The sequence below is a fragment of the Peromyscus eremicus genome, chromosome 13 (assembly GCF_949786415.1).
Source record: "Peromyscus eremicus chromosome 13, PerEre_H2_v1, whole genome shotgun sequence".
Classification (NCBI taxonomy): domain Eukaryota; kingdom Metazoa; phylum Chordata; class Mammalia; order Rodentia; family Cricetidae; genus Peromyscus; species Peromyscus eremicus.
The window spans coordinates 61,619,991-61,642,180 of record NC_081429.1 but is presented as its reverse complement, the minus strand read 5'-3'; the positions used below and the strand labels follow the sequence as shown (position 1 = coordinate 61,642,180).

Here is a 22,190-nt window from a genome sequence, read left to right as displayed (position 1 = left end):
GAAAAATCCCTGACCTCCCTCTCTGAAGTAGTGCTCCAGAACAGAAGGGGACTCGACATTCTATTCTTACAGGAGAGAGGATTATGTGCCGCCCTTAAAGAGGAATGTTGCTTCTATGCGGATCATACTGGGATGGTTTGAAGGATGGTTCAGAAGGTCCCCCTGGCTCACCACCCTCATTTCCACCCTTCTGGGACCCCTTCTGATTCTATTACTCCTCCTGACGTTTGGGCCCTGTATCCTAAGTAGACTTGTCCAATTTATCAGGGGACGCATCTCCATTGTTCAGACTTTGGTATTAACCCAGCAATACCAAAGGCTCAACCAGATGGAACTCGAGTCACGTCACCAATCTTCCCCATGAATGGAGGATTCCATTCCTGAGATAAGAAAATGGGGGAATGAAAGACCCCCAGCCTCCCCGCCTAACATAGCTTAGCTCAGCTGTTTTTGAATAAAGCCTGAGAGGTACTGAGGAGTTCAGTTAAAGGTCGGGAAAACACCCTGTACCCTAGACAGAAGCTAGGCGTGGCGAGCTCGGGGAGAAACCACGAGCTGACCTGGGTTTGAACCTGGCCTCATTTGAATCATCCAATCAGAACTGGCCTCATTTGCATCATCCAATCAAAACCCTGTAACCAGGCTTCTTGCCCGAGCTTCGGCTGCCCGACCCTATAAAAACCCTCTGCTCCAGCCCGTGGGCGCGCCAGTCCCTTGAGCTTCTTGAGAGACTGTGTCGCCCCGGGTACCCGTGTTCCGGAATAAAGCCTCTTGCTGTTTGCATCTGATTCGTGGTTTCGGTGTGTTCCTTGGGCAAGGGTCTCTCCTGAGGGAAGACTGCCTTCGGGGGGTCTTTCACATGTGAATTTACTCCATGTTCTACTGATTGGCTGATCCATACCTCTAACATTATACCGGACCTTTTCACTTAGTTTATTTGAGCCAAGGCACACTGCTGGAGTTAGATCCTGACCTTTCCTTTAGATGTGGAAAGTGTTCTGGTGGAAAATCCTACTGTGTGTGAAATGAATCTGCAGACTTGTGTATGCCTTATGGTGAAATAAGAAACACCTTAGTGCTGTGTATAGTGAGTGCTTAGTACTGCAGAAGCTCCAGGGCTCTGGCTCTACCTACCGTCTCCCGTCCTCTGTAGCAGGAATCTTAAAGAGTCTTATTAATAAAATCGAATCTGAGGCCAGTTATTGGGGTGAATGCTGGAAAATCAGAGAAACAGAACAAGCCACAGCTAACCTCACCTGGCCAACTTCTCAGCTGGTCTTGTTTCCTCAGACTGGAAGCTTCTGTGTCCTTATCCGAATGGGTCTCAGCTGAACTGTTGCTCAAAAGCCTAAAAGCTTAACCAGCCAAATACTTAACCAGCCAAATGCTTCTAGTTTCTGGTCCTCACGCCTTATATACCTTTCTGCTTTCTACCACCACTCCCTGGGATTAAAGGCTCGCTTTCTGGAATTAAAGGCGTGAGTCACCATGCCTGGCCGTTTCCAATGTGGCCTTGAACTCACAGAGATCCAGAGGGATTTCTACCTCTGGAATGCTAGGATTAAAGGTGTGTGTGCCACCATTTTCTAGCCTTTGTATCTAGTGGCTGTTCTGTCTCTGACCCCAGATAAGTTTATTAGGGTGCACAATATTTTGGGGAACACAATACCACCACAGTCCTCTGCCATAATTCCCTCCAATGTTCATAGTTTATAAGCTAATTTCATTTATTGGCCTTGTTATTCCTCGATTAATCAAGTTTCTTCCTGATTCCAAGGCTGCACGGGCTGTCTTCTGCACAGGCTCCTCCCCTAAGCCTGCATGCCTTGCTACCTCACATGCTGTTTAAGCTTCACCAAAATTCTTAGAATGACTAGAAAATTTTCCTGCTTTTTAAAGCCTGTGTATTCCTTCTCTTTGAAGGTAGTTTATCTTTCTCCATACCTTTCATCCCCCTGCAATCTAACCAAGTTTCCTAGATATTCACAAAATTCTGGTAAGAATTAAGAGCTTTGGATCTGTCTTATAAATGCACTAACTTGGGTCAATTTCTATGCCAATAACTAAAAGAACATATAGAGATTTGAGTCTTTTGTTATTTTCAACAAGGCTAGAGTGTCCATAGCTAATGCTTTAAAAACACATAGAAGCACTTTTGGTTGGTGGGTGGCTTTTAATTGATTCTGATGGGGTAAGGTAAAGTGGGAGTCCCTTGTAAGGTGACAGACTGACCTAACAGCTACTGCATAGCAATATTTTTTTAAAAAACCAATCAGAATGTACAGGCAAACACAGGTAAGTTGAATTGCTTCACAAAGAAAAAAAATTAATGCTCCCAAGGCAGTATTGCATTTGGTTGTAAATACATTTTGATTAATGATTTGATAAAACTTAATTACTGTAAACTATCAGAACTAGGCCAAAACCTCCTTAGTTATAAAGAATCCTTAGTTATAAAGAATGAGGATTATCTATAAAGAAAAACACCACTTGAATTGGAAACAGCCACCATCATGTATCATTTAGATAGACTCTCTCTTTGCTAATTCACTCAGGACGACACATTTACATGTTCTAAAGGCATCAAAATGCCTACCTGGTATTTGCAACTCCTCTGGTAGTAAACATTGCATAGCCATTTTTACTGACAGCCATGTAGCATGAGCCAATTTGCAGAGATGACTGAGTCTACTTCAGTCTTGCAGACCTCAACATGGGAAGCACAGCCTTTATCTTTGGGAAGCTAAGTAGGCAGTGGCAGTAGTACAGCCGGAGTCTAAAAGAGACTAATTTTGATTGATCTTTGTGTAGCTGTCAGACATGCTGAGTATATCAGACATAGGCAGCTTGCCTATCTTACACTGGTAACATTCACAAGTGACTCTAACCACTAGATTGTGAGGTAGAATCACCAACAATGAAACTGTCAAACTACCCTGGCAGGAGAGCAGAGTGGAAACAAGGACAAGACATGAGGCACGTCGGGACCCTGAAAGTGAGGGTTCCCAATGCCTCTGATAAGAACCCAGTGGTCTATTTCACAGATCCTAGAGTTCTTCTGGTAAACAACAGTTCTGTTCCTTGAGTTCTGTTGCCTTCTGACAAAATTCTTAAGCCTGTGGTATTTCCTGTCCTTTGATTTCACCTTCTTAACCCCTTGTCTGCCCCCACCTATCCTACACAATGCCCAACACTATCTCTTTACTGAGATTGCCTTTGGACTGCTAGTTCTACTCCTTAAAAGCAGCCTGATTCAGTCTGTCACCTTACAAGGGGCTCCCACTGCTGTGGGATGGTCTGTATGGCAAATGTGTTGCTCTGATTGGTCAATAAATAAAACACTGATTGGCCAGTGGCTAGGCAAGAAGTATAGGCGGGACAAGGAGGAGAATAAAGCTGGGAAGTGGAAGGCTGAGTGAGAGACACTGCCAGCCACCACGATGACAAACAGCATGTGAAGATGCCGGTAAGCCACGAGCCATGTGGCAAGGTATAGATTAATGGAAATGGATTAATTTAAGCTATAAGAACAGTTAGCAAGAAGCCTGCCACGGCCATACAATTTGTAAGCAATATAAGTCTCTTTGTTTACTTGGTCGGGTCTGAGCGGCTATGGGACTGGCAGGTGAGAGAGATTTGTCCTGACTGTGGGCCAGGCAGGAAAACTCAAGTACATCCCACTTTACCTTACCCCATCAGAATCAATTAAAAGCCACCCACCAACCAAAAGTGCCTCCATATGTTTTTAAAGCATTAGCTATGGACACTCCAGCCTTGTTGAAAATAACTGAAAAAGAAGATCTATATTTAATATGAAATAAACCAGGCAATCCACAGCCCAGATTCTTTGTTTTATAAAAACCACTGGGATAGTTTCTGATTTGCTGTTTAGCACACTTATATAGACCTCAGTATGTGCCTGAGACTAGCAATGAGCACTTACAGATATTAATTTTTTGATCTTCAAAATACCCCTTTGACTATGAGAGAGACCTGTGGGGAGCAGAGTTGACAGACAGGCTGGTGGGGGGTGGGGGTGACTGTGATCAGTGTACATGTACAAAAAATGTATAAGGATGAATTTAATTAATAAAATAAAGGAATAATGATTATTAGTATGTTCCAAAGTAGGAAATTATTTGACATTTACACAGTGAGATGTAACGTGTATTCTAACAACTTCAGTCTCAGGTTGACGGTAAACATAGAAACACCCGTAACTAACCAGCCCAGAGAGCTAGGAGCTACTCTCATCCAATGGGCACAAAGAGGCCAACAAACTGGATTATCTACCAATCTCTTCTAAAAAGGACCATGTATCTCCCATCCTGCAGCTATCACTAAATGAATGGTTAGACTATAAAACTAAATTCCCAATCATCATTGCTTCCAGTGTGATATAGCTTAGCAGGAATGTGCAAATCAGAAACAAAAATAAAAGTTTTTTTAAAAAATTCAATGAGGAACACTTTGTGAAGCCTTGGTGGAGGGAGGAGGGGCTTGGACCTGCCTCAACTGAATGTACCAGGCTCTGCTGACTCCCCTGGGGAGACCTTGCCTTGGAGGAGGTGGGAATGGGGGGAGGAGGTTTGAGGGGGAAGGCTGGGGGGCGGGAGGAGGGAGGTGAGGGGAATCTGTGGTTGGTATGTAAAATGAATAGAAAATCTCTTAAAATAATAATAAATAAGAAAAAATTAAAGAAAAAAATTCAATGAGAAGGAAAACATTTTAAAGTACATTTAGTTCCATAACCACTTGAGATTTACTCAAAGCACCAGTAAGAGGCATGCACAGCTTAACTCACGGTGTAAAACCTTTAGCCATTTGAGTTGTCTCCATTATCAGTTCACCTGTGCGTTTCAAACGTATGTCAAGTTTTAGTCAACTCACTAAAGAATCAGAGATGTTAATAAACCTGTTAAGCACCCAAGAAGTGCATAAATAAAGAACTGCCAAGATCACAGAGTTAGGCACCCTACTGATTAATGACTTACAGAACAAGAGATCGTAACCTTGAAGGTTTCTAGTTACCAAACTATCCATGTCTTAACAAAACGACAGCCCACAGGTCAGTCTCTGTGGCCCTTACCTGCAGCTAGGCCCCTTCCGGTGCTGCTCTGTACACACCCCAGTCAACTGAAAAACACTCATTAGTTTCTCGTGCCTGTGTCCAGACTTGACTGAGATATTGCAAGGAACAAATGACACAAAATTCATCTTCAGTTCATATGAAGCTTATTTCATCTGGCAGCCCTGACCACAGTGTCAAAAACCATGCCAAGTCTCTACAGCCCTGTCGCCAGCACCGTGTATCTGAAATCCGCGCTTCAGCTTCCGACCTTGCCTGGTATTTTTACTTCTATAGTCTATTTGGATGTGAGAGTGAGATGAAGATGATGATTGTATTATTGTTGTTGTTGTTGTTATTATTACTATTACTACTACTATTATTATCATTATTTCCATCGGACCCGCCAGACAACGACACAGAAAATTCATAATCTCCCGCAATTGCCGCTTCAGCCGCAAACTATCCGGAGCGGAGCATGCGCAGTCTTCTGCCCACGCCCCTCCCCGCACACGCCCTCGACTGCGCAGGCGTGAGTGTGCGGACTCCATTGGTCGGGGTGCCGGAAGGGGCGGGTTTCGGGGGGAGGTTCCGCGCTCCTCGTCCGGTTATTCCGGCCGCCGTTCCCATCTCGGCGCCGGTCCCCGTCGTGCGGCGCAGCGTGGAGATGCCCGGCCGTGGGGTGCGCGCCGACGACCGCGCCGCACCGGTGCCCGCCCCCGTGCCCGCCCCCGACCGCGCCGCTCCCGCGCCCGCCCCCGACCGCGCCGCGCCCGTGCCCGCCCACACGTCGACGGCTGCAAACACCGAGGCCCTTAGCAGCAAGGTGCGGTGGGACGCGGGGGAGCGCCTTCCCTGGGGCTGGGGCCCCGGGGACGTGGGCGGGGGCCCGCGGCTGTGCCGTTTCTCCCCCGAAAGTTTAGAAACGGGCCTCCGTTCTTCCAGCCGCCCTCACCACCTGTGCCGACGCAGGGTGCCCTCAGCTGCCTGTGTCCTTCAAATATGCTGTCAACTTTTGAGTGATCCCAAAAGCATTCATCCGGTCGTCTCTAAGGAGGACCCTAGCAAATGAACCTTTGCCTGCTTCTCTCCTTTCCTTCCTTCCTTCCTTCCTTCGGGGTAGGTTTAGGGTTTTGCATGTCGCTCAGGCCAGGCTCAAACACACTGTTGTTTGAGGGGAGGATGACCTTATTCTCTTGCCTAGGAGTCGAGATTTCAGGGATGCACCACCATGCTTCCAATTACAGACAAAAATCTTTAAACGTGTAGTGGAGGGGTGTGTGTATATTCTTTTCAGGTATTACTCGTCCTAAATTCTGCAATTTTTTTTCTGTCCCAAATGACGTCTTCAGTTAGTGGCCTTCTTCCCACTGTATCACAGTTTTCTTCGATGTCAACTGAAATGAGATGTATGCCTGTCATTCCTAAAACACTGTATGTACAAGCAGAGTGTCAAGGAAGATGAACTCCTGTGGCTTTGTAGGTCATTACTACAACTCTCACCTCTGCCAATGTGGAGACATAAGGGTGCACACTCAATAGTGTGGGTGTGAGTTTTCAAAATAATCTGCTTCTTAATATTGCATGTGGTGGTGTGTGATTACTTAAAAGGAGTTATTGCCTAGTTAGGCATTCACCTGATGATCACAAACAAGCCTAGCTTAATGATCCAGCAGTATGCAGTCTTTACCATGCAAAGTAGAATAATGTAAAGGAGGAAGGTGATGATTTATCTCCCCAGGTGGGTCAGTCAGTAGCATGTGTCTTATCTGAGTGTCTGGCTGTCGTCTAGTGCATTCATCATGAGAAGCACTGGTTGTTGGGGAAGGATAGAAACCCACATTCATTTTATTTCTCCTTTCTTTTTTTAGTCTGCAGCAAGACTTTATAAAACTGATTAAAGAACTGTTATTAATTTTGGTAGACAGTGTCTCACTTTGGTTAAAGGTATAAGCCACGTGGTAACTGGCACCTGGCAAGTCTTAAGTCAGCTTTTCCTTCCCCAGCCAGCTGTTTTCCCACAGACCCCAGCTGGGTGCCAGTGCATCTGTACAGTGTCCAATGTGACAAGTGCTGTGTGACAGCCCCCAGTCCCATTACCTAGAATGTCCTCACTAAACATACTTGGAAGACTTCTACTTCAGGTTTTACTTTGTTTTAATAGATTAAAGAACAAAAAATTCTTGTGGATGAACTTTCTAACCTGAAGAAGAATCGGGTAAGTTACTGTAGAAATCTGGAATAGTATACAGTATATTAAAATTAGGAATTATTTATGCTAAAATTACAAAATTCTATCATACTAATTGTAAAACTAAAGTGTCCTAGTTTGTTTTTCTGCATATGTCAATACATCTCAGTGTTGGAAAACTTCTTTCCCTATTACATTTTAACAAGGAATAAATTACTTCCTTTTCCACAGAAAACTTTAGTATTCCAAATACTTAACTTATTTAATGACTTTTTTTATGATGTTTTCATAAGTCAGCTGCTGTTTCATATGTAGTTTTACTGTGAAAAATTACATCTTAAGTGAAGAAATGATTTTGAGCTCTTTCAAGCATTTTAAAGATTATATAATGACTGACATTTTCAACATTTCTGATATTGTCATTTGTGAAATATTGGATGCTAAGATAAATTTATACAAGACTTTTGGAGATCAAGTTGGCAAAATGTATAAATGCTGTATGAGACTTGACCTGGGGCTTCCTATAGAGTAACAGATGCGTAAACAACCATGAAAACATATAGGTGTTTAATCACAGTGGCTATCATCAGCATCTGTAATAGTGAAGGATTGGCATTACATCAAATGTCTGAAGTTTGAGGGCAGCAAAGAACTATAGTGTTGTACCGATGTGGTAATGTAAAGGACCTTTATTGATCAGAAAACGTTTCCGTATTACTCATTTATAAGAGTCAACATAACCCTGTGGCTGTGGTAGCCTTTGTGGTGTGATGCACATACTGTGCAAACAGCCATTTCTGGGTGACATAGTATTGAGTGACTTTGTATCTGTTTATATTTGATAAACTATTGTTCTGAATATTTCTGAAGCTCAAGAATAAATGATAATAGGATTCTGTTGAGCATCACTATGCAAATCATGTCCTGATACTGTAAATTTCTTTTGCAGAAAGTATACAAGCAGCAACCAAACAGCAACATATTCTTTCTTGCAGATCGAACAAAAATGTTTTCTGAAAGCAAAAGTGAGTGGTTTTCTTTTTGGTTTTGTTTCCAGTATTGTGTATGGAATGCTGGAGGAAACCTTTTATAGGCTTTTTGTGGGCATTCATAATGGTGCCTTGATTAAACCCTATCTGAATGAATGCGTGCGTGCGTATTACAGTAATCTGTTTCCAGTTATCCTTCCAAAGATCTCTACAGTTTTAAAAAGATTCCTCAGCTAGGGCTGGTGACTGGCTTGATCTTAGGCAGGCAGCTGCAGCTGCTAAAAGTTTATATTCGTAACATCCCCATCATGTCTGGAAGACACTGTCTTGCAGCAGTCCTCTCTGATCTCTTGTTCTTAGGTCTTTCTGTCCCCTTTTTCACTATGGCCCAAGCCTTAGGGGTAAGAGGTGTGATATAGATATCTAGTTTTGGACTGAGCACTCCAGAGTCACGTAATGTCTGCACATGCACCAGTTGTGGGTCTTGGTCTTAACTGTCATCCACTGCTGAAAGAAACTTCTCTGAGGACGGGTGAGAGCTGAAGTACCAAAGAGCTGTGGTTGGCAGTTGATAACTGTGAGGGAGGAGAGTCAGTTTCCTTAGGGATGGGACTCCTGGTGGATTGGAGATAGGGAGGGTGGAATAGGAGGTGGGTGTGATCAAAATATATCACAAATGTATGAAATAAAAAAATATAACTGTAAGATGTATTTGCTGTAGTTGCTAAGGAAGGTAGGCATATATTTTTAAGAGCTTGACCAAAGTTTGAAAAATCATTGTACATTTTTTTCATTTTTGGGAGGAATACTTTGAGCCTGCAAGGTCTTGTTGGACTTAAAAGTTGTAATGTAATTGCTTAGCCAAATGCTTGGACCAAAATAAGCACTCAGTGGAAAGAAACTATTACCAAATATCAGCATTGTTTGTCACTAAAACATTTTGAATTATTACTGGCAATTGTACAGTACATCTACTCATATAATCTTGAGAAGTAGCCTGTTTTGTCCATGAGTTAATAGGTAAATATCTCTGAACTTTTACTTCAATGTTTTTCCTCCCTCCTCCTACAGATACATTAGATGAACTAATAAGAGAATACCAAGCATTAGAAAACTCAGAAACAACCGAAGTCAAGACCCAGTCGCCCTGACTTCACAGAACCATGTGTGGCATTTGCTGTTCTGTAGGCTTCTCTGTTGAGCACTTCAGTAAAGAGTTAAAAGAGGATTTGCTGGACAATCTTAGACGACGGGGCCCCAATAGTAGCAAGCAGTTGCTAAAATCTACTGTTAACTATCAGTGTTTATTTTCTGGTCATGTTCTTCATTTGAGAGGTATTTTGACTGCCCAGCCTGTGGAAGATGAAAGCGGCAATGTGTTCTTATGGAATGGAGAAGTTTTTAACGGAGTACAGGTTGAAGCAGAAGACAATGACACTCAAGTTATGTTCAGTAGCCTTTCTGCCTGTAAGAATGAATCTGATATTTTGTCACTCTTCTCTAAAGTCCAAGGTCCTTGGTCTTTTATATATTATCAAGCCTCTAGCCATTACTTATGGTTCGGTAGAGACTTTTTTGGCCGTCGTAGCTTGCTTTGGCATTTTAGTAATCTGGGCAAGACTTTCTGCCTCTCTTCAGTTGGTGCCCAGATATCTGGGCTTACAGACCAGTGGCAAGAAGTTCCAGCATCTGGAATTTTCCAGATTGATCTCAATTCTGCTGCTGTTTCTAGATGTGTGACTTTAAAATTATATCCTTGGAAATATGTTTCTACGGAGAATGTTATTGAAGAATGTGTTAATGACCCGACTCAGACTCCAGCAGAATTGCCATCATTTGTGTCAGTGGTAGCAAATGAAGACAAACTGTATCTTTCAAAACCTATTGCTCCCTTGAATAAGAGGCTGCCTCAAGCTTCATTGCAAACTCATTGTAGGAACAGTTCCAGTGTTCCACATACAAGAGAGACACTTGAGATATTTCTTAGAGATGAACACACAAAAAAAGTAGTCCATCAATTTATTGATGTCCTGAATGTTGCAGTCAAGAGACGCGTCTTATGTTTAGCTAGGGAGGAAAACCTGGCATCAGAGGAAGTTTTGAAAACTTGTAATAACAAAGCGAACATTGCAATCCTCTTTTCTGGAGGCATTGATTCCATGGTGATCGCAGCCCTTGCTGATCGTCATATTCCTTTAGATGAGCCAATTGATCTTCTGAATGTGGCTTTTGTGACTAAACAAAAGACTGGGTCAAGTGTTCCTACTGTAGGAAGAAAACAGCAAAACCATCATGAGATCCCTTCTGAAGAGTCCTCTCAGGGTGCTGCAGTGGCTAAGGGTCCTGATGATGCCGAGGTGCCAGACCGAGTCACAGGAAAAGCAGGACTAAAGGAACTACAGTCTGTCAACCCTTGTCGAACTTGGAATTTTGTTGAAATTAATGTTCCTCTTGAAGAACTACAGAAACTAAGAAGAGCTCGAATATGTCACTTAGTTCATCCCTTGGACACAGTTCTGGATGATAGCATTGGCTGTGCTGTCTGGTTTGCTTCTAGAGGAATCGGTTGGTTAGTGACTCAGGATGCTGTGAGAGCTTACAAGAGCTGTGCAAAGGTATGCACTGGGATTTTTGCTCAGAGGAATTTCTAAGACCTAATGTTGACTCTTGAACCTTTCAACATTTAAGGTTGTAAGAATCTACTCTTATTTTAGTTATACTTTATAATACAGTGTATATTACTTCTTTAAAATTGAACTTTTTGTTTTTTTTACTATTTTTTGACTTGTGGATTTTTTCCTAAAATGTTAAGACTATAACTTTTTAGGCTTTATAAGAAAAATAGAACTCACTTTCTTGATCCTTTTTGTCCTGTCTCTGTAGGTGATTCTCACGGGAATCGGTGCAGATGAGCAGCTGGCAGGTTACTCCCGTCATCGTGTCCGCTTTCAGTCTCTTGGTCTAGAAGGATTGAATGAGGAAGTAGCAATGGAACTGGGTCGCATTTCTTCCAGAAACCTTGGTCGTGATGACAGAGTTATTGGTGACCATGGAAAGGAAGCTAGGTAACTCACTATTTGAATGCTTTTTAGTAGAAATACAAAAGGAGGCTTTACATTCCTTGTCTTTAGAGATTGGTCCCATGCAAAACAGGAGCACTGATACACTGTCTCAGCTGTAGTTATGACCACAGTCTAGAGTGAAGCTGAAGGGCCAGGGAGCAGGAGTAAGTAACTTTGCACTCATGGTCTAAGGTGACTGAGTAATTCTTGTTGGGGTTATATACTACAATTTTGATACAGTGTTACAAGTCCAGAATTTTGGAACCTTTTACACTGACTTCATGCCCCCAAAGTTCAGTTTCTGTAGACATGCTCAAATCAGACATAAATTAAATTATTCACCACATGCTGTGTAATGGGAACATCCTCAAAAATACTCTGAAACAACTTGAAATTATTTCTTGATATTATAGACAACTAATTTATTTATATTTTCAGAATATTTTTGTAATGCATATGATTGCTACATTTTAAAATACCTTTTTAATGTGATTAAATTTTAGCCATTAAATTGTGTGAATAATCACTAATAGACTATTTTTTAATAGTAGTCACTATCAATTTTTTTTAACAAATTTTAGGTTTCCTTTCCTGGATGAGAATGTTGTGTCTTTCCTAAATTCCCTGCCGATTTGGGAAAAGGTAGACCTGACTTTGCCCCGTGGGGTTGGTGAGAAGCTCATTCTACGCCTTGCAGCTGTTGAACTTGGTCTCACAGCCTCTGCCCTTCTGCCGAAGCGAGCCATGCAGTTTGGATCTAGAATTGCAAAACTGGAGAAAATTAACGAGAAGGCATCTGATAAATGTGGAAGGCTCCAAATTCTACCTTAGAAAACCTCTCAAGAAGATGACATAATGATTCTACCATGTAATAACACTGTATGACAGTCACTAAAAATTAAACAGCGGCTGCATTACCATTGTGGGTTTCACAGTTCGTGTGTGAATTTTTACTTTTCCCATCAAGGCTCCTTTTGATCAGGTTCATGAGGTAAGTTAGGCAGGGTTCCCTAGATGGCCTCAGCCCTGAGATTGTTACTAGAAAGCCCAAATATGTACAGGCTTACAACTGGCCTTTGGGGAAGTTTCACCTGAGAAGTGGAGTGAAGCAGGCTGGAGATGAAGCTCCAGTCAAGCTCTTTAAAGATGTGATGAGTTCCAGTTTTCAAATGCATGAAGGGGCTTTTAGGATGAGCTTACAGAGAGCATGGGAGGCTGCCTTCCACCCCAGCACCTTGCCCTGTGCGTCTTTTCCATGTGACTGTTTCCGTGTTCTGTTCTGAGTGTGAACTCCTGAGTTCTATAAGCAGACTATTAACTCTGAAGGGTGGGGCCGGTTGTGAGAGTCCAGTTCATAAATGGCTGGAGAGAAGGAGCAGAGGCCTAACTTGCACTGGGCATTTGAAGTGCCAGTCTTGTAAGACTGAGCTCTTAAACCTGGGGCCTGATGCCAACTCCTGGAAGATAGTGTCAGAATTGAGTTACTTTGTAGAATACTCAGGTGATGTTCAGAGATGTATAGGAAAAGGAAAAAAACAAACCTGGTGTCAGTGTGAAAAACACAGTTGTTCCCCCAGTCTTCATGAGAGCCATAGCCACAAATAAATCAATTTGCTATTATCTTCAGGAACCTCGGCTTAGGTTTGACAGATTCCAGAACTAAAATTTTGAGAAGCTAAATAATTGAGACTCATGTTCCTAAGTGAGACTTAATATACTTGTCAGCTCATTTTCCTACTTGAGGAATTTCTAAGAACTACTTAAAATATTCTCTGGTCCTTCAAATTGTCTTGTCCCATCTTAGCTGTTCACAGATCAGTTAATTAGCCCAGCACCTGCCCCTGCCCAGCACAGAAGTCGTCAAACAAATTTATTTCTGATTTCTGTTGAGTGGATGTCCAAGAGCAAAGGTGTCATAGAGTTGGTTTCCTTGGAGTTGTATCCTGGTGCATGTTTGCATCGTGACTTCCACCTCACCTGTAGTTACTCCATTGCTTTCTTGCCACTACAAACAGAAACGGTCCTCTACCAATCAATAGTCTGTTTTCCATGTCACTCATAATATTGTGTATCAAACTGATAGCGGTCTGTGACCAGCTTTTGCCTACCTCATTAACTGTCCATTGTGATCCCACCACTACACTCTTTACTGTTTGGAATCTGCCTTTCTGATCTTTCTATTAGTACAGAATTGTTAGGAGACTTACAGATTAGCTTGACAAAGACTTCCCTGTGCCCTGAATTTATTCCCTGGTAAATGCAGTTTCATGTAAAAGAGTTCTGCCTCGCCACTAAGAGCCTCCTTGCTCAGTGTATGATTGAGAGGAGTTAACTTCCCCTGACCTGGCTGCTACAACTGACGAAGTTGGCCGTACCTGTCAATTCATGTAGATCCTTTGGCTTCTGACCAGTTGTGGCTTTCCTCTGGTCTTCATGGCCATCTCTTCATTGTATTCTGCTGACCCTAACCTTCATAACTGTTCTCTCTCCCTCCTCCCCACTCAAACTCCCTTCTGTGTGTGTCTCGCTCCCCTCCACTCCTCCTCCCTCTCCCCTTCCCTCCTCCCTCTCTTTGAGACAGAGTCCCATTATATAGCTCTAGTTGCCTTCTCCAGCTGACCTTCAGATGTTAAATTTCATAGGTTTCTGTACTGGGTGTCAGCAGTATGCCCTGTCTTGGTGATTCAACCACTCCTCTGGCTTCAGTTACTTTTAGCTTAAATTAATTTATATGTCTCACCCCAGCTGCCCTTTTTTAATCTTCTGATACCTAAGACCTATCTGACATTTGTTTCTCTGGCACTTTAAGGTATGTTATGTCCACAGCTGAACTTAGAATCTTGTTTTGACACCCTGTAACCCCTGATAGGAAGTGAAGGGTCACCCTGACACATTTTTTTCAACACATTGCAACCCTGTAATCTGTTACCAATAGCCCACCTGAAATTCCACAGCACTCCACCCTCATCACCACTATCATCACCCTAGCTTCTCCTGACCTGCATCGTTAACACCTTAGCCCGATTATTTGGGATAAACTCAAAATCCCACACTGTCCTTCAACCAGTTTTACATACTCATTTTGTGCCCACATCCCTTGATGTCAATGCAATGGTTTGTTTTCTCCAACTTTCAACAGCAGCATCCCTGTCCCAGAAGAGCAACTTCAGCAATTATTTGCACAGATAACTTTTTCATTTCCCAGACTTCATTTTAAAAGTCACTCCACAGGCATCTGGATGAACGTTCTTTTGGGTGCTGTCAACATCTTACACCACATTGGCAAGCACTTTTGTGTTTCTAAGCCCCTTGGGGTTTTGCTCTTTTCCCTGTATCTGTGGTCTCTAGTCTTTGGCATGGTGCCTGGCTCATAACTGATGTTCAGTAAACATTTGTTGCACAATAGGATTCCAGACCAGGACCACTGGAGCCTGTAATGTTGGCTTGTACCGCTCCAGGGTTTCTGTTTTCTTTGCAATTAGCAGATGCGCAGTAGCAGTGACAGAACATGACGCTAGGCTGAGATCTAGAGAGAGGTTAGAGAATTTGTCCTCATGGGATCAACCGCGAGGTTGTGGCCTTGGGGCAGAATGTACAGAGATCTTGCCAGCCCACGCTCATCTGCCCGAGACACAGCCTGCACATGGCAAAGCCCTAGGACAGTTTTGTGCAGCTCGGGGCCCTCCCAGTTCTCGCCAACTTTGGCCCTCCGCACAGGGAAGGCCCTCCCAGCTTCCCTGACCCGCTCGTGCTCTAGGGCTTATTATGGGGCGATTCAGAACCATCGAGAAGCCATCCCAAGCAACGGCTCCAGGGAGTATCTTAGCGACCATCCTGGAAGCGACTCCTAAACAAGAAAATTATTTCCAAGTAGGCCTCTCCCTTTTCCTTGTCCCTTCCCATGTCCTTGACAGATGCTAACTGATTATGATCACAAGTCTTGGAGCGGGGTTCTGTTTCTGAAAACTGTGAGCCCCCATGTAATCCTTTGTTTACGTGTCGGCACCTATGACGTAGTAGAAAAAATGCGCTACAGAGCCGGATTCTGTACGCAGTATCAGCATTGACTACAAAATGCAAATTCTCTGCCCCAAGTCTGTGTGATCCAGAAACAGGTATTTTAAGAAGGTCCAGGTGATTTTGATGTAGGCTAAATTTTGAAAAATCACTGTGTAATGGAGGCTGATGACATTAAGTAAAAATACTGTGTTTTACACGTCCCACATAGTAGATGCTCAGAAAAAAGTAATAGTTATTATTGTGGAAGCAGGTGTTCGGCCGCTCGGAAACTAAAGAGCAGGCAAGAGGAACAGCTCGGCAGACGTGTGGGGACCCAGGCTGAAACCCCACAAAGTGGGAGGGCACGCAGGTCTCAGGAGCTCCTAAGGGTGGAGAAGAAGGGAAGAACAGTGTGCAGGAGAAGAGTGGTTAAGGGGAGTGAGGCAGTTAAAAGTCTATACAATGAAAAATAAAGTACATAGCAGTGGCTTCTCATATACGAACTTAACGTTCTTCTGAAATACAGCCACATGCCATTTAATCAAGTTCTGGTTAGTTTTTTGCCAAGTGACAGAAGTTAAGGTCATTTAGGAAAAAGAAACCTCAACCAAGCAAATGTTTCCATTGTATTGCTCTGTAGACAAGTCTATGGGACATTTTTTTCTTTGTTTTTTTGAGCCGGTTTCTCTTCCCTTGCATAGCTGTAGCTGTCCTGGAACTTGATCTGTAGACCAGGCTGGCCTCGAACTCACAGAGATCCACCTGCCTCTGCCTCCCAATGCCCAGCAGGGACATTTTTTTGATTGATGATCAATGTGGAAGGGCCCAACCCCCTGTGAGTGGTCATGAAAGCTTGTAAAATAGCAAAGTGAGAAAGCTTGGAGGAGCAAGTCAGGAAGCAGTTGTTCCTCTATGGTCTCTGCTTCCGTTCTTGCCTGGGCTCCCCACTGATGATGGGCCATGACCTGGAAACCAAATTAACCCTTTCCTCGCAAGTTTCTTTGGTCATGGTGTTTATCACAGCGATAGAAACTTAACTCAGACAGATGGGAAGTGTGTCAAGCTATTTCATTGTTGTATAAACGTTGTAGAATGTACTTACACAAACTAAGATGTTATATATAATCTTAAGAGACCACAATCTGTATAAACGTTGTAGAATGTACTTACACAAACTAAGATGTTATGTATAATCTTAAGAGACCACAATCTGTGTGGTCGGTTGTTGGAGAGTGTTGTGTAGCACCAAGAATTTCTCAGTAACTTTTGGCTGTGAGAAGCAGAGCTTTACAAATCATTTAACATGATTAATGTTAAAGATTTTACAACCTTAAGTATTTTAATTCAAATTTAAGTTTCTTGTGATACAATTAATTGGAAGTTAAAAAGGATACAGACTGACCATGAAAATATTAACTTTAGAAAAATGAAGGGTACATATTTATTCTAGAAAAATCCAGCTTTGTTGCCCTGACAATATTATTGCTTGTCTTTTCCCTCATTGCAGAAACTTCAAGAAGTACATACTGGATTTAATTAGAAATGTTAAGACTATCCAAAAAAGGAATAGTTAGAATTGATCAAGTTCAAGATGAAGAAACGTACCTGGAAAATTTAGCAGTACAAAGAAATGCTTCTGCTTTCTTTGAAAAATATGATCGCAGCGAAGTGCAAGAACTACTAACAACAGCACTAGTCAGCTGGCTGTCTGCCAAGGAGGATGTTCGCTCTCAACTAGACATCCCATGTGGACTCATGAGTCAAATAAATAATGTAGGCTTCTCCACCGCCATCCTGTTGACGCCTGTGGACCCCACCGCCCACTTAGACTATAGGGAAGTCCATCAGATCTTAAGGGAGTTGGCTGTTGGAATTTATTGCTTAAATCAAATCCCTTCAATCAGCTTAGAAGCAAATTATGATCAGAGTTCTTCTTGTCAACTACCTCCAGCTTATTATGATACCAGAATTGGACAAATTTTGATCTATATTGACTATATGCTAAAAGCACTGTGGCATGGAATATACATGCCCAAAGAGAAACGAACCAGATTCTCTGAGTTGTGGCGCACTATCATGGACATCGATCCAGACGGGAAGCCTCAAACAACTAAAGATATATTTTCTGAGTTTAGTTCAGCAGGTAAGAGAATTTAGCACTGCTTAATTATTTTTATCATAAGCCATTTTTTCTCTTTTTTTTTATTGAAAATAAACTTTTTTCATACAATATATTTTCTGATCATACTTTCCCGCCTCCAACTCCTACCAGATTGTTCCCAACTCCACCTCCTTTCTTTATCACTTAAAAGGAAAACAAATGAAAAAAGAACCTCTCTCCTCTCTCTCTCTCTCTCTCTCTCTCTCTCTCTCTCTCTCTCTCTCTCTCCACACACACACACACACACACACACACACACACACACACACACACCACACGTACAAAATCAGAAACCACAATATGCATGCAAAAGACTATTAAGACAAGAAGTTCCCAACAGCAAAATGAGACAAAGAGCCTACAAAAACACCATTGAGTTCGTTTATGTTGGTCATCTACTGCTAGGCATGGGGCCTACCCTGAACTGTGGTAAGTATACTCAGTGAGACTCCATTGGAGAAAACTCATTTATTCTTTGCAAGCAGGTGTCAATTACAGATAGCGTCTTAGTTAGAGAATGGAGCCCACATCCACTTCCCCCTCTCAGATCTGGAACCCCATCTGGCTTGAACCTATACAGGCCCTATACATACTGCATATGTGTGTAAGTCCTATTGTGATCATGCATGGTTCTTAGGGGAATTATTATCATCCCCTGTGGTATAGAACTCAACTAAAAAGGATGGATACATATATGCATACATATATCTATATCTATCTAATCTATATTTATTATATATATTTAGGTAAACTTATAAAATATGTTGCCCCATGGCTTTTTAAAACATTCTTAGAGTCATCTATCTCTCCATCCCTTTCCCCACATAAAAGTCTTCCTCCTCCTCCCCATTTTCCCCATTACACCTGTCCTACTGTACAGGCTAATTTTGTGTGTCAACTTGACTAGACATTAACTAGAGTCATCAGAGAGGAAGGAGTCTTAGTTGACAAAATGCCTCCATGAGATCCCGCTGTAAGGTACTTTCTCAATTAGTGATCAGTGGGGGAGGTCCCATCCCATGGTGGTGCCATCCCTGGGCTGGTGGTCCTGGTTTCTATAAGAAAGCAGGCTGAGCAAACCATGTGAAGCAAGCCAGTAAGCAGCACCCCTCCATGGCCTCTGCATCAGCTCCTGCCTCCAGGATCCTGCCCTGTTTGAGTTCCTGTCCTGACTTCTTTCCTTCAGTAGTGAACAGCAATGTGGAAGTGTGAGCGGAATAAACTCTTTCCTGCTCAACTTGCCTTTTGGTCATGGTGTTTCACAGCAGCAATAGAAACCCTAACTAAAACACCTACTGTTCCCCTCTCTAGAACTCCTTCCCCACTGTTCTCCCATAGTGCTTTTCCACTTTCCTGGCTTCTTCCAATACTTCAGGTTATATACTCAGATCTAAAGATTCATAGCCAGAATCCACAAATAGGAGAGAATATATAGCGTCTTTCTGTGTCCAAGATACCCACACACAATAGTTTCCAGTTCCATTTATTTATCTGTAAATTTCATTTTTCTTTATAACTGAACAGAATGTTATTGTGTACATGTGTACCACATTTTTCACTACCCATTCACCAATTGAAGAACATTTAGGTTGTTACCACTTCCTAGCTATTGTGACTAAAGCAGCAATGGACATGGTTGAGAAAGTATCTCTAGAGTAGGATATTGAGTCCTGTGGGCGTATACCAAGGAGTGGTCATAGCTGGGTCCTATGGTAGATGTACTTTTAGTATTTAAGAATGCTCCATATTTACTTCCATGGTGGCCGCCCCAGTTTTCAATCCCAACAACAGTGAATGAGAAGGGTTCCTTTCCCTGGATCCTTGCCAGCATTTGGGGTCAATTGTTTTCTTGAACTTAGCCATTCATTCATTGTGACTGGGATAAGATGAAATCTCAGAGAAGTTTCAATTTGCATATTTGTGATTGTTAGGGATAGTGAACACTTTAAAAAATATTTCTTAGCCATTTTTATTTTTGATAACTCTCTGTTCAGATCCATAGACCATTTTCAGTTGGGTAATTTGTTTTCTTGATTTCCAAGTTCTTTGTATATTCTGGATATTGATCTTCCAAAAGGCTATAGCTGACAGATTGTCTCCCACTCTGTGGGATTCCTTTTCATTGGGTTGACTGTTTCCTTTGCTGTATAGTTTTGAGTTCCCAGTTGTCAATTGATGGCTTTAATTCCTGAGTGAACAAAGTCCTATTTATGAAGATTTTTTTCTTACACCTATATCATGTAGGGTATTATCTACATTTTCTTCTAGCAGTTGGAGCATTTCATATCTCACATACAGGTCTTTGACCCATTTGAGGTTGCTTTTTGTGCAAGGTAATAGATATGGGTCTAATTCCATTCTTCTACATGTGTACATTCAGTTTTCCCAGCAGCACTCGTTGAAGATACTGTCTTTCAACAATGTAGATTTTGAGCATCTTCCTCAAATATCAGATGGTTGTAGCTCTGTTTGTGCCCCCTATTTTTTCCATTGATCTACATGTCTATTTTTGTGCAAAGACCATATTTTTTCTTTTCTTTTTCTTTTTTTTTCTTTTTGCTATAGTTTTAACTTGGAATTTGTAATGGTAATACCTCCAACATTGTTCTATTTCCTCAGGATTGCTTTAACTATCTGGGATCTTTTGTGGTTCCATATGAATTTTAGGGTTTTTTCCTATTTCTGTAAAGAATGTCATGGGGATTTTGATTGGGTTTACACTGACTCTCTAGATTGCTTTTTGGTAGGATGGTGATTTTCAAAGCCCCTTTCTTTATCAAGTGTGATTTTTTTCTTTAAGTCCATTTATATGACTTATTACATTTATTTACTTACATGTGTTGAATTGTCTCTGCATTCCTAGGATAAAATCAACCTGATTAGTGGTGGGTGATCTTTTTGGTATTTGCTTGATTCAGTTAACAAGTACTTTATTGAGGATTTTTGAATTTATGTTCATTAGGGATGTTTTTCCTTACCTGGTTTGGGTATTAGAGTAATACTGGCTTCATAGAAGGAGTGTGAGAGTGCACCTTCTGTTTCTAGTTTTGGAAGAATTTAAGAAGTATTGGTTATTGATCATTAAAAGTCGAATAGAATGCTGCTATGAGTCAAACTAGGCCTGTATGGACTTTTTTCCTTAATGTGAAAGCTTTTTATTACCATTTCAGTCTGCTTGTTTGTAATAAAGTGATGTTTCAGTTGTTGAACTCTTCTTGGTTTAACTTTAGTGGTTTGGGTGAATCTAGAATCCATCTATTTCTTCTAGTTTTGTAACTTAATAGAGTAGAGGTTTATAAAGTATTTCCTTACATTGTTCTGGATTTCTTTTGTTATCTGTAGTAAGATTTCTCTGCTCATCTCTGATTCTGTTAATCTGGGTCTCCTCTTCCTTTAATTGTGCTAACAGTCTGTTGATCATGATTATCTTTTCAAAGAATGAGCTTTTAGATTGGTTGATGCTTAACACTGTTTCCTTTACTTTTGTTAATTTCTTCTCTGAATTTTTTTCTTATTATTTCTTGCCATCTACTCTATTTGGGCTTGGTTTGTTCTCGGTTTTCTAAATTCTTGAGTTGCATCATTAAGTCATTTATTTGTGGTCCCCCGCTCCACCTGATTTCTTAATGTAGAAGCTTAAAGTTATATGCTTATGTTGTTTTCCTTTCTCTTAGTTCCAGAAATTTTTGTTTAATTATTTCTTCAAAGGGCTTTTTAGATTTATTTATTATTTTATGTGTATGGGTGTTTTGTCTGCATGTATTTATTGCACCACATTAGTGCCTGATGTCTACAGAGGTAAAATGAACCATTTGATATATGATGTTCTGATGTTCATTCTGATCATGTTCATGATCATTTAGTTCTGATGTTTCTCTGTTTAGTTTCTATCCAGATGACCTGACTATTGGAAAAAGTAGGGTATTGAAATTCCCTCCTATTTTTTTTTTTGAGTTGGAGTTAATCTCTGTTAATCTGTGTCTTTAATTCCAGCAGTACACTTTTTAATGAAAGTGGATGCACCAGAGTATATTGCATATATGTTTAGAATTGTAATGTGTTCTTTATAAATTATTCTCTTGATTAGAATGACATATCCATATCCCTTTTTATATCTTCTGGTCAGTTTTAGGTTTAAATCTACTTTGTCAGATACTAGGTAGGATATCAACACTTGCTTGCTCCCTGTTCTTGTTTGTAGCATAAATCCTAATTGGTCTTAACAATAAAAACCCAGAGCCAGATATCAGGGTGAAAGCGAAAGAACATAGAAACAGAACAGCAGCCACTAGGAAGACTTCTTACTTCTAAGAGTTCTCATCCTGAAAGGGCCCGAGCCCCTCTCTCCTCCTGTCTTAGATTCCTTTTCTCTGCCCAGCCTGTCACTTCCTGTCTCAATCTCCCTAGTGCTGGGATTAAAGGCAGAGCCAGGCGGATCTCTGTGAGTTCGAGGCCAGCCTGGGCTACCAAGTGAGTTCCAGGAAAGGCGCAAAGCTACACAGAGAAACCCTGTCTCGAAAAACCAAAAAAAAAAAAAAAAAAAAAAAAAAGGCGTGCGCCGCCACCACCGCCCGGCATCTACTGCCATTTTTAAGACCCTGTAGTTCTGATCTTTGAGTACAGCCTGTAACAGCCAGATTATTTTTCTGGCTGATATATATATATATATATATATATATATATATATTTATATTTATATTTATATATATATTATATATAT

At 41.5% G+C, this 22,190-nt stretch overlaps 2 protein-coding genes across 7 annotated transcripts in view; both read left to right on the top strand.

The window, feature by feature from the left end:
* Positions 1–9,411: 9,411 nt before the first annotated feature.
* Asnsd1 (asparagine synthetase domain containing 1) lies at positions 9,412–12,230 on the top strand. Its single transcript, XM_059278024.1, has 3 exons — positions 9,412–10,863; positions 11,132–11,313; positions 11,892–12,230. The coding sequence occupies exons 1-3, from the start codon at positions 9,412–9,414 to the stop codon at positions 12,139–12,141; spliced, it is 1,884 nt and encodes a 627-aa protein (XP_059134007.1). The 3' UTR covers positions 12,142–12,230.
* Ankar (ankyrin and armadillo repeat containing) overlaps positions 12,190–22,190 on the top strand; it is a 67,146-nt gene continuing 57,145 nt past the window's right edge. For 3 of the 6 annotated variants that reach the window (XM_059278022.1, XM_059278018.1, XM_059278023.1), the window contains exons 1-2: positions 15,298–15,425; positions 16,817–17,452. In XM_059278022.1, the coding sequence (XP_059134005.1) occupies positions 16,852–17,452 (601 nt within the window). In that variant the 5' untranslated portion in view covers positions 15,298–15,425; positions 16,817–16,851. Of the gene's footprint in view, positions 12,302–15,297; positions 15,456–16,816; positions 17,453–22,190 lie in introns of those variants that run through there. The other 3 variants (XM_059278021.1, XM_059278019.1, XM_059278020.1) reach the window with 3 other exon arrangements.

Excerpts from the sequence above, each read along its gene's own strand:
- Asnsd1 (XM_059278024.1), top strand. The coding sequence starts at position 9,412 with ATGTGTGGCATTTGCTGTTCTGTAGGCTTCTCTGTTGAGCACTTCAGT. Across the intron at positions 10,864-11,131 it reads CTTACAAGAGCTGTGCAAAG|GTGATTCTCACGGGAATCGG; the intron begins GTATGCACTGGG and ends CTGTCTCTGTAG. Across the intron at positions 11,314-11,891 it reads GACCATGGAAAGGAAGCTAG|GTTTCCTTTCCTGGATGAGA; the intron begins GTAACTCACTAT and ends AACAAATTTTAG.